At 36.3% G+C, this 16,877-nt stretch overlaps 1 protein-coding gene across 7 annotated transcripts in view; it reads left to right on the forward strand.

Moving 5' to 3' along the window:
• TRPS1 (transcriptional repressor GATA binding 1) overlaps positions 1 to 16,877 on the forward strand; it is a 283,229-nt gene that overhangs the window by 259,165 nt on the left and 7,187 nt on the right. For all 7 annotated transcript variants that reach the window (XM_075920201.2, XM_075920198.2, XM_075920202.2 and 4 more), the window contains one exon: positions 8,508 to 8,630. In XM_075920201.2, coding sequence (XP_075776316.2) covers positions 8,508 to 8,630 — 123 coding nt within the window. The remainder of the gene's footprint in view (positions 1 to 8,507; positions 8,631 to 16,877) is intronic.

Below are 16,877 nucleotides of genomic sequence, written 5' to 3' on the forward strand. Positions count from 1 at the left end.
AAGGATATAAATCTCACCTAGCGATTTTTTTTTAGTATTCTTATGCTGCAGCAGCCACAAAACTCAAGGTATCGAACAAGAAGCTTTAATCTGTGTGAATTAATGCCTGGTTTTTCGGCAGTAGTTCAGAAATGTAATAGTGCATGTTTCCTTTTCAACAACTCATTAGTGGAGAGAAGCTTTACTCATTATTTGGGGTGGGATACAGAGCGTGTGTGCGCACGCGCACACACACACACACACGCACACACACAGAGTTCCTTTCTTTCTCTCTCCTTCTTACACACACACAGTCACAGTAATTATCTCTTTGGTTCTATGTTTCACTAAATATTTTGCATATGAAATATTATTAAAATTAATTTTATTTTCCATTGGTGCTTAAATATTAATTTTTCAACAGCAGCAGTGTTCTGTTTAATATGAGTTTGAAATATGTGAAAATGACTAGTCAGTAGCATGTAGTTATTTTTACCACAGTTACTGAGCTACTGATAAAATCTGTTCTGGTGTGAATGTATTAAAGGTGATGAAGAGAATGATAGATGCTCCTTGGTAGTTCTGCTATCATATACTGTGATGAAAAAAACACACATCACAAATTAAACAGGACCTTAGTACTTCTGAGTGCATTCCCGCATAGACAATGCACTATCTTGAGATGATATGTGCACAGTAGGGAGAAAAATAGAGCTAAGCTTTAGGAAAACAAAGACAATCAGTGCTTTCTTCTTGAGCAGCTGCAGCCAGTTCCACTAATGGAAGTGCAAGCACAGAAACTGGCAGCACAAGGTATGTGTTCGTTTTTACAGATGGCAATGCAGACAAGTTGGTAATTGAAAAGGAAGTCATGTACGTGAGCTAGTTGACGGGGGGCAGCCTATTACAGTACTTTCCTATATAACTGACTCGGTGAGTTATTGAAAAAGGATTTTTTTCCTCGTGAATAGATTTCAGTCATTACAAAATGACATCATTATTGTTAAGGAAATTCAGGATTCTAGGTGGAAGGTTTTTTAATAGGGTTATTAAAACTTTTAAAAATATATATTAGATATACCTGCATGAAAAACAGAACACCTCCTCCCCATCCCCTGCTGTTTAAGTCAATGGCAAACCTCTGCCCAAGCAGGCCTATGCCATATTTTAGTAGTTGTAGGTTGGTACACTTACTGGGAGTTAATGCTTCTCATCATTTGTAGGAACAGCAGGTCCCCAAAAGCTTTTCAAATCTAGCTAAAATGGCAGTTTTAGGAAACCGCTCTTGTTTAAAACAATGCTTTATCAGTTAATCATTTAACTCGTAAACTATGCTAACAAATGTCTCCAATTGAAAGTAGTTAATAGGTTATCAGTGCACTGTACACACACATAATTTTTTTTTAAACAGTCTCAGTGCCAAAGAATTTACAATACACACAAATGTCTCCATAGTCTTTATGTCAGTCCTCAAGGTATTATTTTGGGGGAAGATATGGAATTAGTTATACCTCTGTAATTTGCATTGCTGAGAGGAGACACAGCACCCATCTAGAATGATGCAGTTTAGTGCTTAAATTCAGTAAGGAAAAGGTAATGAAACACAGAACATATTATTATGATTCTGTATGCAAGCACATAGTTCTGTATAGCTCTTAACAAATAGCTAAATAATGATCTGTTCCAGCCTGTGATACTCACTATGGCTATGTCTAGACTGCAGGCTTCTTTCGAAAGAGGCTCTTTCGAAAGCATCTTTCGAAAGAGCCTCTTTCAAAAGATCGCGTCTAGACTGCAGGCGGATCTTTCGAAAGAGAAATCCGCTTTTTCGAAAGAGAGCACCCAGCGAGTCTGGATGCTCTCTTTCGAAGACGGCCTCTTTACATTGAAGAACGCCTTCTTTCGAAAGAGGAACTTTCGAAAGAAGGCGTTCTTCCTCGTAAATTGAGGTTTACCGCCATCGAAAGAAAAGCCGCGTTCTTTCGAAATAATTTCGAAAGAACGCGGCTTGAGTCTGGACGCAGGGGAACTTTTTTCGGGAAAAGGCTACTTTTCCCGAAAAAACCCCTGAGTCTGGACACGGCCTATGTAACTGCTCAGCACCAGCATCTTCCTAGGTAAAGAGGTAGGCTGGATAAGCCAGAAAAGAAAGAGTGGGAAATTAGGTATGGATGCATAATACAAGGAGGGGCCATAAGACATACCTACTATTACTTACATATCTGGTTTGTGTGTTTATTTTTGTTATTGATTTGACTGGAACTGTAACAATGATGAAATCTTAGTATAGGATACTTAAGAACGCTCTTGATGTTTTGTTTTAACTGGGTTTTTTTTATTTATTTCTTTTTACACTAGTGAAGGCTACTGTATCTTTAAAGACATTTTACAAAATATGTTACTAGCAAGGCACAAAATCTGCTTGCTTCCTTTTATGATACTATAAAAAACTGACATGTATTTTTACTTGCACATCAAAATATTTATTTCCCCAAGGGTTTGGGAGAGTAGAATTTTGAAAGGCTACCCTGATATTCATTTTTTTATTTCTATACTTCTGCTGAATTTTGCTTTTCCCTAAGAACTGATTCCTTCTGTAGTTAATAGTTACCACTGCAGAGCATGTTGTCAGAAGTTGAAAGATATTGTCCTATCAAGCCATCAGGAATTCTACTAAATGTTTATTTTGAATTATGCATGTAATATTAACTTCTCTCTTGGCATTTCTCTCCTTTCCACTCCTTCACCACGTATTTATAAAATAAGGAATTTGTGATGTTGTCCCTGAGAGTAGCTATTTTATATTTGAGGAGTTTGGATTTGGCTCTTTGGCATGGCTTCAGCAGGCAATTGGTAATTCCTAATTAAAGTTGAAAACAATTTCCATTGCATCCCCCTTTTAAGATTTTTATCTTTTTGAAAACCAGACTTTGGGGCTTGTTTGTTCTTGAAGGTGATTTTTTTGAGTTGTGAAGACAGAAAAAAACTTCACTTTTTAAACTTGCAAACATGGCTATAGCAGCTTAAATTTGAAAAATTGCATATGGACAGGACCCTTGAGGATGAGCAGTAACTGTCATAAGTCTGGAAAAGGAAATTGTTTTGATTAAACAAATTTAGGGAAATTTGTAAATTGGTGAAAATGCACTCACACAATTTAGGGAGAAAATGTTCCCTCTTCTACCTGTAACGGAGGAGAGCATCATATAATCTACCACACCAGTACATTAATGTACAGTAGTATGATTTATCATTTCTGTGTATCTTGTCTTCTGGAACCAGATTGCAGTATGTTCTATTTCTAGCACTGTAGAAAGGCAGATATGTCAAAGAATCCCAGTCAGGCATCGTCCTTCATTATTGCCTGATTGAGAAGTGAATGTAATCAGCAAAGCAGGCAAGTTGTGTTATGTACAAGGTTGAAGAATGGTGATGTAATAAAAATGCTTGGGTGATGCCTGTGGAGTCTTTTTGAATTCCTTTGAAATTTTGAAGGAAGAATGGCTTACATTGGCACCAGAATAGTATTAGAACCCTTACTATAAGATAGCTAGCTAAAGCCCAGAAGTTAGTAGTTTTGGCTATGGTGATATGGTCTCTCTCTCTCTGTGTGTGTGTGTGTGTGTGTGTGTGTGTGTGTGTGTGTAGTTTTGGCTATGGTGATATGGTCTCTCTGTGTGTGTGTGTGTGTGTGTGTGTGTGTGTGTGTGATTGCATAACAATCCATGGTGTGTTTGTGTGTACACACACATACATAAAGGATTTTTGGTTGTTTTTTTTGGAGGTGAATTTTTTTCTTTTGCTAAGCTATGTCCCATCAGTTGCATGAGTTCATTTGTAAGTGTTGGTGTATCAAACAGAGAGCATAGTAACACTTCTACAATAATTTCAAAGTTCTAATAAAAAACTACTAAGTTGCACTTTTTTATACTAAAAAACTATTTAATTCATTATTACTTTTCTAAAATAGGGACCTGATTCTGCCTATACTCCTAAAGAATGCGCTGGGACTATTCATTTGATATTAAATATTGCTTTCTTAATTATTTGAAATCACTGATATTAAGTTCTGTTTTAAGTAAAATACTGGAAACTGAAGAATAGCCTAAGAGATAAAAGTATTTGGGGGAAATTCAGGCTTGATAATATGTATACCAAGTTTCAGGCTGATTTGATTTGAAACGGCCAAGATATGAAACCATAAAAAATCTGAGTAAATAATCTGCATATCAAGGGATGTTATGCAATTACATGGTTTCAATATGGTTCTTATTCACAGAAAACAGTTAGAAAGAGTGATCTATTGCACATGCTCAGTGACTAATTACAAACTTTTATAGCTTAGTTGTATAAAATTAGTTCCCCTTCCCTCCCCCAAATAGCAGTCCACACGGATGCCTCGCTGCTAGTTGGATTTCTTTTCTTTTCTTTTCTTTTCTTTTCTTTTCTTTTCTTTTCTTTTCTTTTCTTTTCTTTTCTTTTCTTTTCTTTTCTTTTCTTTTCTTTTCTTAACATAAGCCTTTACAGCACTAGATTTGTCAAAATGTTTCTAAAAACCTGAGATTTTTTTTTCATTTTTGGCCAGGCTCTGTATTATAAACAGCTGAACTGATTTAAATAAAGTTTCAGTGAAAAAAAAATAGCCACATCTGGGCTGACAAACCTGTGTGCCAAGTTTCAGCCCTATGTGATTTGAGACAACCGAGATATTAAACACCCAAATCTAGGAATTGGAATGGAAACAGTGACAGACTCCTAACTCGAGTGGTCCCTTTAGAATTTGTGATTACAATATAGCGGTTATAAGGATCCAGACAACTGAAGATTGGTTAAGTAGACATATTTTACTTATTTAAACCCTTTGGATTTATTCTCTGAAGAATGTATAGGGCATTTACATGGATAACTTCAATTAGTAGTAGTGGCATTTATTTAAGACTCTATGGTTCAAACCCCATTATAACTATTTATGTCATTTTCCAGAGCTGCTATTGTGACACGCTGTTATGGCTATGGTAGTGTACATGTTCATACAAAGGAAAGGCACACAAAACAAATCTGTTAATTGCTGCCATGTCCCTATATCCACCAAAGCACTTGAACACATGCATAAGTCTTATTTAAGTCATAGGGCCATAAGCATGTAAATATGTTTGGTTTTTTTTGCTGAATAAGGACGATGGTAAGTATGTGTTTTGATATATTAGGACCATAATGACTGCTTTTTAACAAAGGGCATAGAAAAAAGATGGTATGAATGTGCCATCGTTTCTGGAAGTTACTAGTGAACACAAAGCTTGAGGATTAAAAACTAGATTGGCTCATATCATAAAAATATGTATGGGTTAAAATTATAGTTACACAAAATAAATATTTTCAATAATCTGTGCTGGACATCAGCCTTTGTAAAACTTGATATATAGCAGAAGCTATCTGGAGAGAGCAAAAAAGGATACTTTAATAGTTTCCTTATTAAAAGACTGGTTTCATTAGGAGAAGAAAACTTTATAACTACCTGTATAATGTTTTTAAGGTAAACAAATGTAGTCTTATAAAAATAGCTACCTTGGTTTCTTACAGGACATGATCTTCATACCTTGGTTATAATTTGTGAAGGATGGTCCTGTAACCACAGACAGAAAAGAATTGGGAGTCAGTGTTTTTGACTCTGCCGCAGACTTCCTATGTGACTGCAAACAAGTCAATTTAAAATTTCTGTGCTTCTGCTTCACAACTGCTAATGAAAAATAAGGATAGTAGTGTTTACCTGCTTTATAGGAGTGTTATGAGGCTTAATTCATTATTGTTCCTCAGAAGGAAGTTCATCTCTGATTATCTTACTAGAACTGAAAGTAATATAGAAATAAGATGTAAAAAAGAAGTTAAAGGCAGTAATTACAATTTTTAGATCAGTGCAGGGAATGCATCCACACATTTTCCATTAATTATAGTGAAAGATGTGTAGCCGAATCCGCTGCACTGCCTTGAAAAATCTCAAAAAATATTTAAGAAATGTATTTACTGACTCAGCAATGAGAGAACTTTTATTATTTTGTTTTCTATAGTTTAGGGGCTTATTCAAAACTACGCACTATTTTCTTTTTGTTGAATTAATGTACAGCCTTGACAGAACCTTCCTTCTTTATTGAAATTAACTCTTACTCTTTTCTGCATTGCTGTGCTATAGTGTAACATCATAGAACCTAAGAAAGAGATGGATATAATTGTTCCAGGAGTTCTATGCATCTTCTGTTCTACCATTCATATATGTGAGAAAGCTTATTGGGCATGATACAGTCTGGGTTGCCTTGTTACTATGTTAGACGGCATTTTGCTGCATGCATTTATCAAGCACAGAACAGTGAAAAGGATGCATAGACTCATTCAAATTAAGACTCCACCTTCTTTAACATATCAGCGTAACAACTCAGTCTCAAGGACAAAAACTAAGAATGTATTAAAGTGGTTCTGCAACAGAATCTGCATCCTAGCCATATAAACTTGTTTTGATTTGAAAACCTTCATGTGGTCCAAATTGGAGTTAGTTTAGCGAAAATTTTATTACACCCTAAGGAGAATAATTTGGCAGCCAGGTAAAGTTTGGCAAAGACAAACTGGCTGGGTAGCCACAATAGAAATGAGAAGTTCCAGTTATTTACTTGTTAAGTGAACGTGCATTCCCAACATAGGTTACGGTTCACAAATGCACTAAATTGAGCATTTGCGGAAGGCTTGTCGCATATACTTTGGACCAGCATTTAGATTTTAAAAAAGCTGATTCTGATTTAGAAGAAGGAGTAAGGGGATGGTTTGTGGGGGTGAAAGAGATTATCTCGCTTAACAGGCTAGATTTGATTATATCACCTTAAAGTAGCACAACCTGCTACACTAATGAAACTCTGTTCTTGGTTTAAAAGGGTGATTGTTAGCCTGACTTTGTGATCACTAAAAAACATTTTCCCAATCTTGTTAAATTATTGCACTCATTTCAGACTTTTATGGCCGTGCAGCTTACCGGACCTTGTTTCTTTACATTTCATTCATTTTCCTTGTATTGATGATTAATGGAGGATGTCGAATGTTAAGAGTGAGCAGGCATCAGCAAATGCAAGATCATAATTAGTTTAGCTGACGAGGGCCTCTGATAGCACTTGCATCTGGATGGAAAAATTACCCTATAGGGAACTGGCTGCTCACCAGGTCTTTTTAGTGATACATTGTGAAACACCCGATGAATCAAATGCCCTTTCAATGCCAAGAAAGTGTTCCAGTCTTCAAGCCAAAATTATGTCTGCAGAAAGCTTTCCATTTGAAATGTATCAGAGTACAATTATAACCATTGTATTTTTTTGGCATGAATACCACTCTTCCACAGTATGGATTAAAGTTAAATAAATTACTTAAATTTTATGAAACCCTGAAATTTTGAGTTATAGTATTAGTAATTTTTAATTTATAATGAAATTAGCTTTCACCTAGACAGTTCTTTCCCATACCAATCCATTCTTATCTGAGATGGAGATTTCTTATTAAATTCTTTGATTTGAAAGTGGGGAGCAGAGTAGAAATTTCAGCTAAAGAATTCCTCTTCTGACTTAGTATGTGTGCCTGCACACACAGCCTGACTCTTGTTTAAATGAGAAGTTTAATGAAATCATTATTCCATAGAAAAAAACGTAACAAGCGATACTAATAAATGTGTCTATTTCTAAATATTCGTGAATCATTATTAACATTGATGAATGCAGAGCTCAGCCTGCTTAAAAATCAATTTGTATTTGGAGGAACTGTGCCATGTCTTTCTTTGCCTGACTGAAACAAATAAATAAATAAATCCATTGATGAAACCATGTTGTCTGGGTTTCGAATGAAGTTCAAAAGATGTCTCATTAGTATCACTGTACTCTTATTTGTTTGACAGAGGTTACTCCCGCTTCTCTGTTGGCTGTGGGAAAAATGTGGCAGTATATGTAGATTTTAAAATTAAGTGGGAAAGACTATAGCTGAAAGTCATGGATTCTGTTAATGAAGTACAAGCTCTGTTACAGGAACTGATAGGAGCAGATGCAAACTAGAAATAATTGGAAATGATGTATTTTTAGACTTGTTGCTGATCACACTTTAAATCAAAGTATATGTACAAAAAATATTTGCAATGGAAATACAGTTAACAAAACAACAAAACTCTACTCGGGGTGTTCTCTGTCAATTTAAACAGCGTATATTTCGGAATTCACTGTTTAGAAACTAACCTTAAAGTCACAAAACCTAAAGTTCAAAAAGCTAAAGCTGTTATTCTGAAAAGGCTTTGGTGTTTCACACACCTCATCCATCACTTTAGGGTTAATTATAATGAAAATCAGTGGTGCCTATTAAGCACAATTGAACCTGACCTCATTATGGGCAGTGTGGTTTTATACTGTCATTGTTGCCAGTCTAGAGACAAAACTCCTGTGTTGATTTGTCCTAACTCCGCAGATCATGTGACTCACCTCTGACCTATCTTTTTTTTTTTCTTCCTGTTTTAGAGACGTAGAGGCTCAGGAGTTTTTTGTGCCAATTGCCTGACCACAAAGACCTCTCTCTGGCGAAAGAATGCAAATGGTGGATATGTATGCAATGCGTGTGGCCTCTATCAGAAGCTTCATTCGGTAGGAAGAACATACTAGTTTGTTCAGGAAAAAGGTTTATACAGCTAAGCTGAAGCTGGGCAGCTGTGGTCTTGTCTGGTTGTATGATTACTACCACTCCCTGGCCTGCAGTTAATTTCCTGACAGGGTTTTTTTCAGTATGGTCACTTTGGGATCAGATGTGATTCATTACGAAAGAAGCTGGGATGCTGTGGGGAGACATGTTTGAGATCACCAATGATTCATTTAATTATTTTAATACAGAATAAGGAGAAACGGTTTCCTTTCTGGGAATTTCATTTAAAGACATATAGTATGATGTAACAAAATCTCTCAGAATTCAACAGAGCTCATATCTATTTAGGAGTCCAGAAAAAAGTTCCTAAAATTAGAAATCAGAAATAAAAACATTGCTTCTTGCCTATATATTTTTCTCTTTCTCCTTTTTCCTTCTTTTAATAAATATCCTAAATATGTGTTCTTTTCATATACAAAGACCAATTCTGTGAGATTCTTATAATCTACTGCAAATAATAAGATCCCTCAATTTTCTTTAAAACTGCTCAGTTGAAGGCATTCAGTACCTTGCAGGAGAAAAATTCAGTGTTTTATTAGATTAGTCATGAAGTAAGTAATAATAATAATACCATCCCTTGTTATCTATATTGCTCCCCATTTTCAAAGATTGGGCTTTGATTCTGAAAGGTGCTGAGCACTCTGGTACTCATTCAGCAAAGCCATACTTAAGTGCTTCTCTGGATTGGAACCAAAGTACTCAGAATTTTCTAGGATTCAGCCCAAATGTCAAATGTGAATTTATGTCAATTCTGCTACTAACTTTAATGAAACTACTTGAGAGAAGAAGGTGAGTAGAGTATGTCCCATTCAATAATCATTACAACATCCTGGTGAGGTGGGTAATTATTATTGTTCTACAGACAGGGGCAATTAAAGTAAAGGATTTGGAACTTTGCCATGCCATGTGAAATTAGCCTCACAGCCAAGATTAGACATCTAAAATTATGGTTGCCATTGCAAAATTTTCAAAAACACTCCCCCCATTTTTAAGTGACTGAGGATCTTAAATTCCAGTGAATTTCTATTGACATTTAGTACGTAAGTCACTTTGAAAATGGGATGCAAGTCGTTTTGGAAAACTTATCCCCACTCCTGCGTGCAAGCCATCAGACAATGCTGCTTACTCAAGTCCCACTACAGTTGTTCTAAGGAAAATATTTTTTAACAATATTCTAATTGCAACGTGTCCAGTAATCTAAAACACAAACTGTAATTACTAAATGCTGTCATTTGGGTTAAGTAGAACAGTTTTTCGACACAAAACCACCCAACCAGTCAAACAGCAATATCTTAGGACAAGCTGGATTGAGATGCAACTAATGATCTGTGGTTTCCATCTTGGATAGGTCTGAATAGAACCTCTTCATGAAGTTATCTTCAAGTTCCAAATATATGTTTCTTTTCAAGCTTTGTGAATATGCTAAAGAGATTTTGAAGGAAAACATGTTTCTGTATTGGAACACCAATCTGATATTTAGATTTGATGGGTTTTATGTGCAACTTCTATAAAAATACCCCATTATTAAAAATAAATAAAAGTATTTGGTATTTTACCCTAAGTATCAGTGCAACCTAGTAAATACATCACAGTTACAAGAATCAATTTTTATATAAAGAAACTTCATAAAATGACCAGGACCCATTGGAAACAGTCCATATAAAAATGTGTGCTGCCAACAATACTAATTGATAATAAGTAAATCTTTATTTATTAGCATATTGCTAGAGAAAAGATAACACTGTTTTAAATGCATTGTTCAAGCATAGCAGTAAGCTACTATTTAATGAACACTGACATTAAATATGTTAATTGAACTCTGGCCAGTCAAAGGCCAAAAGTGTAATTAAACCTCTGCTCTGCCAGGATGTGATTACACTGCAACTACACTGTAAACTGACTTTCAAGAAATATTTTAAATACAAAAATATTTTTTTAGATCATTTCTTAAGCACTTTTAAACAAAATACAATACCTTGGGACTTTCTTTTGACAAAGAATGCATTAATCTAGTGAAATACAGAATTATATATAAATCTCTTCATTAAAGCTGAAGAAATAACTGGGTTTTTGGTTCTGTGGCTGTACCAAAAATCTGAAAAATACATTGTTTCGAGTTGTTTGAAAATGGTATTTTCTTGATTTTCTTTGCTGAAATGAAAAAATAAAAATTTTAATTTTGGGTCAAGCAGTGCATTTAGATTGACCTCATATTTTTCTTCTCTTCTTATTTTTGTTTTACTTTTGGGGCTTCTTTATTTTTTTTCATTTGTTTGGGTTTTTTTAACATTGATTGGCAGTTTGTTTTGTTTTGTGTTTATAAAAATGTAGATAAAATTTTAAAATAACATTTTAGAAAGAAAAGTGAACTCTTTCATTGTGAAAATGTCAAAAATAAACATTTTGACATAAACAATATTCGCTGCATTTGATTTGAATTCACAGATAAAGTTAATCAATCTAAAGCTGTATTTTTAGCAAATAAACTGGGAAAATACCACCTAGTTCTGTTCTTCATACAAAATGGAGTTTGAATATATTATTGTGATTATTATTGGCAAATCAAACATTATTCAAATTATTTATTAAAATAGTATTATGTGATTAACTAAGGCCCCAATGCAATAAACACTATTTATGTGAGTAAAGTGAGTTGTGTATATAAGCAATTCCATTAATTTAAATAATGTTATATTTGTGAATAAAATTGCTCACATTGAGTAAAATAACTCACATTTTTGGACCTTCAATCACCAAAATCTGATTGAATTTTTACTAGCTACATGAACAGTCATTACTATTACCTAACTATTTGCTGATTGTTATCATACTGGTTGTCATCTAAGATACTATTTTTCTGTATTAAAAATAACAGATATCTCAGAGCTGGTTGAATAAATAATTATTTCATTTAATGTCCACACTGAAAAATGAATTAAAAAATATTCAGGGTTGATCCAAACTATTTGTTTTGTCCTTTTTGGCAGGTTGAAACCTCCACTAATCTCAGGTCAAAGGAAACATTCTGTTCATTAGATTTTTTCCGGGGGGGGGGGGGGGGGGGAAGAGTACTCTTTCAAAAGAGAAAAATGAAATAAAATCAAAACAAGTGTGGTTTGCACTAAAATATTGAAAGATTTTGTTTAAAATGTTGAGACAAAACATTTTTTTTCAGATTTATTTTATTCATTGTCTTAAGATATAGCTACCCTACGTCTACGCAATCCACCTATTATTTCGAAATATTTTCAAAATAACAGGTATGCTATTTTGGCATCCCGATAGCCCTCATTCCACAAGGGTTAAGAGATGTCTGAAAATATCACGTTATTTTGAAATTTGGCACTGTGTAGATGCGCCAAATTTCAAAATAAGGTATTTTGAAATGGATTCGAAATAAGATACGCAATTTGCATAGCACATATTGTGTATCTTATTTCAAGTTTAGGGTGCTATGTAGACACATCCGAAGAGTCTCTATTTTCAGTAAAGTGGAATTTAACCATTTTGGATTTTGTCACAAATTATATTGTATTTAATTCATTTTGCCTTATTCTAATCTCAATCATTTTTGGATGACATAAACTACCTCAACAGTTCTTACTCAGATCAAATCAGGTCTCTAGATAGATTCAGCAGGAATTGCACTGGAGTATGAACTTCAGTGTCAGACTCACTTTCTTTTAGCATAAGTCAGATCATGCCAATTTCACATCATACTGAACAGCCAAGAGGTCTAATAATATCTATCAAATAATGCATTCGGTGAATGTTGTGGTACTTTTAAAATACATTAATTATACTTTTTTATAATTTGACTAACTGTAGAGAGTTGGGCAAATTATTCACAAATCACATTATCATAATAAGTATATACTATACAGGAGGTTATAATATATATGATACATCTAAGTTTAAAAAAAAGGATTTGCTAATTTTTCTATTATTTACCATATTGAGGGCTCCACTTCAGTTTAAGACATGAGATCACACTTTTACATGTATCTTGAGTAGTCCATAAGTACTGCTGCCTTTTCATGTGAACTACAGGTTGAACCTCTCTAATCCAGCACCCTCGGGACCTGACCGATGCCGAACCAGAGAATTTGCCGAACCACGTAAGGTCAATATGGTCTTAGCAGCAATACCAACACTTCTACTGTTTAGTGGGATCTTACAAGACATGAAGAGTTAAATTGGAGCTAAATAACAGCACAGATCAGTGAGAGCCAGGACTGATGGCTGTAAACAAATTCATGGGGTGGCAGAAAACTTGGCCACACCCAGCATAAGTGGACAGCCAGCTAATTAAAATTATGCCGGACCATAGAGTGCCAGATTAGAGATGCTCAACCTGTGTTAAATTTGTGAGTGACTGCTCAAGCAAATAGATGAGTAAAGTAATTCATATGCTTAATTATTTGCAAGATCAGGCCCATATTTTTAAACAGTTAGATTATGTCTACAGTGAAATTAAAAACCGGTGGCTGGCCCATACAAGCAGATTTGGGCTCTTGGAACTCAGGCTAAGAGATTGCTTAATTGCATTGTAGACATTTGTGTTAGGACCTTGCAAGGTGAGAAGGTTCCAGAGCTCAGTCTTCAGCCCAAGTTCAAATGTCTACACTGCAATTAAATAGCCTCTAGCCCACGGATGGGCAATACTTTTTGGATGTGTGGGATCACTCCAAGATTTTGGTGAAAGGATGCACTTTTCTATAGAGGGGCTGTGGGGCCTGGGATGGAGGTTGGGTACAGACGAGAACTCAGGACAGGCGATTGGGGTGCAGGAAAGAGTGAAGAGCTGAGAGGCAGTTTGGGTGAAGAGGGTTTGTGACTTGGGGCAAGAAATTGGAGTGCAGAGTCCAGACGGGAGGATGCGTGCAGGAGAGGATTCTGACCTGGGGGAGAGTTGCAGAAGGGGGTGCAGGGGTTTGGGATATAGCAGGGGTTGTAGACTTCGGGAAGGGGGTATGGGTACAAGAGAGGATTCTGCCCCGGGGAGGAATGTAAAAGAGGGTGCAGAATCTGGGAGAGTGTTTGACATGGGTCAGAGATTTGGGTGGTGAGTTAGGGCAGGAGGGAGAGGTGACCTGGGACAGGGAGTTAGGATGTAGGAGGGGGTGGAGTGCAAGATGTAAGCTCTGGCCAGGAAGTGCTTACGTAGGCAACTCCTGGCCAACAGCCCAGCAGGACCCTCAGATAGGCTACCAGCTGGCTGCTGGGGCCATATGCCTCTCTGTACTGCATGCCCGTGAGGAGACTGTTTGCTCCCATGCCCCCAGCACAATAACTGCAGCTCCTATTGGCTGTTTTGCAGCCAATGAGAACTGCTATGATTGTGCCGGGAATGGGGGCAAAGTCTTCTCTCGCTCCCTCCCTGCAAGGAGTGCATGGTGCCTAGAGGCACATGTATCCAGCAGCCGAACGCTTTGAGCAGCCTGGGGTTGTGACAAGCAGTGAGCTTGCCTGAAGAGCCTGGAAAGCCATGGACCAGATCTAAAGGGCTTACCTGGCGAGATGCAGCCCGGGCCATATATTGCCCCCTCCTGCTCTAGTCCTCAAGCCCAACTAAGTTGGCACTGCCCAACAACGTGTGTCTGATTGTACTAGACATACCCTTCATACATAAAGACCTCAACCTCAAAATAGGCTTGTGAACAGCTTTTCACACGTGAGAAAAGATATGTGCATTAATCATGTATAGGCTCACACGCTATAAAAGGAGAAGTTAAAATGAATATTTTGTTTAAGTTGTCAGACCTAGCAGGAATCCATGTTGCTAGGAAAATGTAATACAGTAGGGCTATGTCTAGGCGGCCCCCTCTTGAGCAAAAAAATATGCAAATGAGGCAAAGCGTGGAATATTGCTGTGCCTTATTTGCATAATTAATTAGGCTCCATTTTTGTGCAAGAGCTGTTCTTCCTCTTTTTTTCGGGAAGAACTGCTCTTGCTCAAGAGGGGGTTTTTGCACAGAAACGGAGCCTCATTAATTATGCAAATGAGGCACGGCAATATTCCACACTTCACCTCATTTGCATATTTTTTGCACAAGAAGGGGCAGTCTAGGTGACATAGTGTAAGTGAATAAGAAGAGAGTAATATGGGAGACAAAAATCCCAGAGGGGTATCCGTGTTAGTCTGTTAACTGAAAAAACTTAAAAAACAAGGAAACAAAAAACATAGTTGGTATCATGAGTTATTGTGGGCAGAACCCATTTCTTAGATGAAGAAGTAGGTCCTGCCCAGGAAAGCTCATCATACCATCTATGTTTTTTGTTAGTCTCTAAGGGTATGTCTACACTAGCCCCCTAGTTCGAACTAGAGAGGCTAATGTAGGCATTCAAAGTTGCAAATGAAGCCCGGGATTTAAATATCCCGGGCTTTATTTGCATCTTCCCATCCGGGCGCCATTTTTAAATCCCCCTAGTCCGAACTAACTGCCTGCGTCTACACACAGCACTCAAACATTAACTCGAACTAAGCCCTGGAATGAGGAGTAACAGTTAACTCGAACTAAGGACTTAGTTCAAGTTAATGTTTGACTGCTGCGTGTAGCCGCGGGCAATTAGTTCGGACTAGGGGGATTTTAAAATGGCACCCGGGTGGCAAGATGCAAATAAAGCCTGGGATATTTAAATCCTGGGCTTCATTTGCAACTTCAAATACCTACATTAGCCTCCCTAGTTCAAACTAGGGGGCTAGTGTAGACATACCCTAAGGTGCTGCAGGACCTTTCCTTATTTTTTAAGTGAGAGACAAAGCAAAGTTCAACAATACTGAACACCCTTTGCACCATACTCATATGACACATTCTTAGGATGGTCTTATATTGAGAAAAGATCATTGAGCTAGGATTTGGAACATATATTTTCCTATTAATGCATATGAAAGTGATTATTAACAATGTATATTATCCTTTTTTGCTTGAAATCTGTATTTCAATATTAAAATATTCTAATTTTATCTTAAAGAAAATTTGGTCCCACTTTAGACTTACTACTATCTCATTGAGGTAGGAGTGTTTCAGTTGCTGCTCGTTTCACTGAGTTAAAATGTTACTACTTATTAAATGTCTAAATCAAAGTTTATATTTCTTCTGATTTAGCTTTTTAATAGAAAGTAACAGCTTAACAAGTAGCAGCTGTGGCTAAGATGCAATTAACCATTAGAATGAGGTGACCTTAGGGGGAGAAATAGGCGAAAGAGGAGATGAAGACAGCAAGTCTAGATAGAAGATGGCTTATAAAAATAATGAAATCCAATACTGGACTTTTTAATGTTAATTTAAAGTTTCAGGACATAGATATATAAATGATAACATATCAGTTGTAGCACCATTGTTCAAAATATTGAAGTTAGCCCAGAACACCTTTAAATTATGTTGAGAGAAAAAAATCAAATAAACTACTGAGTGGGCAGAGCATAGAGCAATCTGTTGGCCACCACAGAATTCTGTGTGTATGTGTTTGAGATCAACATCAGCTACCAGAATTCCGAACTGAAATTACTTTTAGACTGTTCTTGTTCACCATCTTTTATCTACTTGTTGCCTTCTTGTAGTGAGGGCTGGTCCTTCCCCCTCCTCTTTCTGCTTCTTATAAAAACATTTTCAGTGCTCACTTAAGAGGTCTATCATAATAGTTCCATTTCTACCTGTGCTGCATTGTGATGGCAAATGGATAACAGTACTCTCTCTCTCCTGATTCAAACTTCAGTGTCTCCCTCTCTCTGACTTTCACCAAGTGGGCCTATCTTCTTCCCCTTCCTGTGATTCCTTCATCTTTTTTCCACTCCTTGTGATTTTCCCAACATAATAGGAAGAGGAGGAGGAGGAAGAGGAGTAATAGTAGTAGTAATAACTAATGATAAATGCTACCTAGTTTTTAAAAGGAACTTTTCATTAGGGAGAGCTGTGGGTAAGGTTGGGCACTTAATGACTCTTTAAGTAAACAAATAGTGTATATTAAGTAATACAAAGATGGACGATTGAATGTGGTAACAGCAGATATCAGTCGATAGCTTTTTTATTAAAATAAAGAGTTTGCCTTTAGTGTTTTAATGACCTTGTTTACTGTTACAAGTAGACATTCCCTGCTTTCATATAATGCAGCTCTTAACTCAAATATAACTTAGATTTGCATGAACATTGTCACTAAGAGTTATTTAATGTTTCTTTTATTTGTTATGT

The sequence above is a fragment of the Pelodiscus sinensis genome, chromosome 2 (genome assembly GCF_052426305.1).
Source record: "Pelodiscus sinensis isolate ZL-2025 chromosome 2, ASM5242630v1, whole genome shotgun sequence".
Classification (NCBI taxonomy): Eukaryota; Metazoa; Chordata; order Testudines; family Trionychidae; genus Pelodiscus; species Pelodiscus sinensis.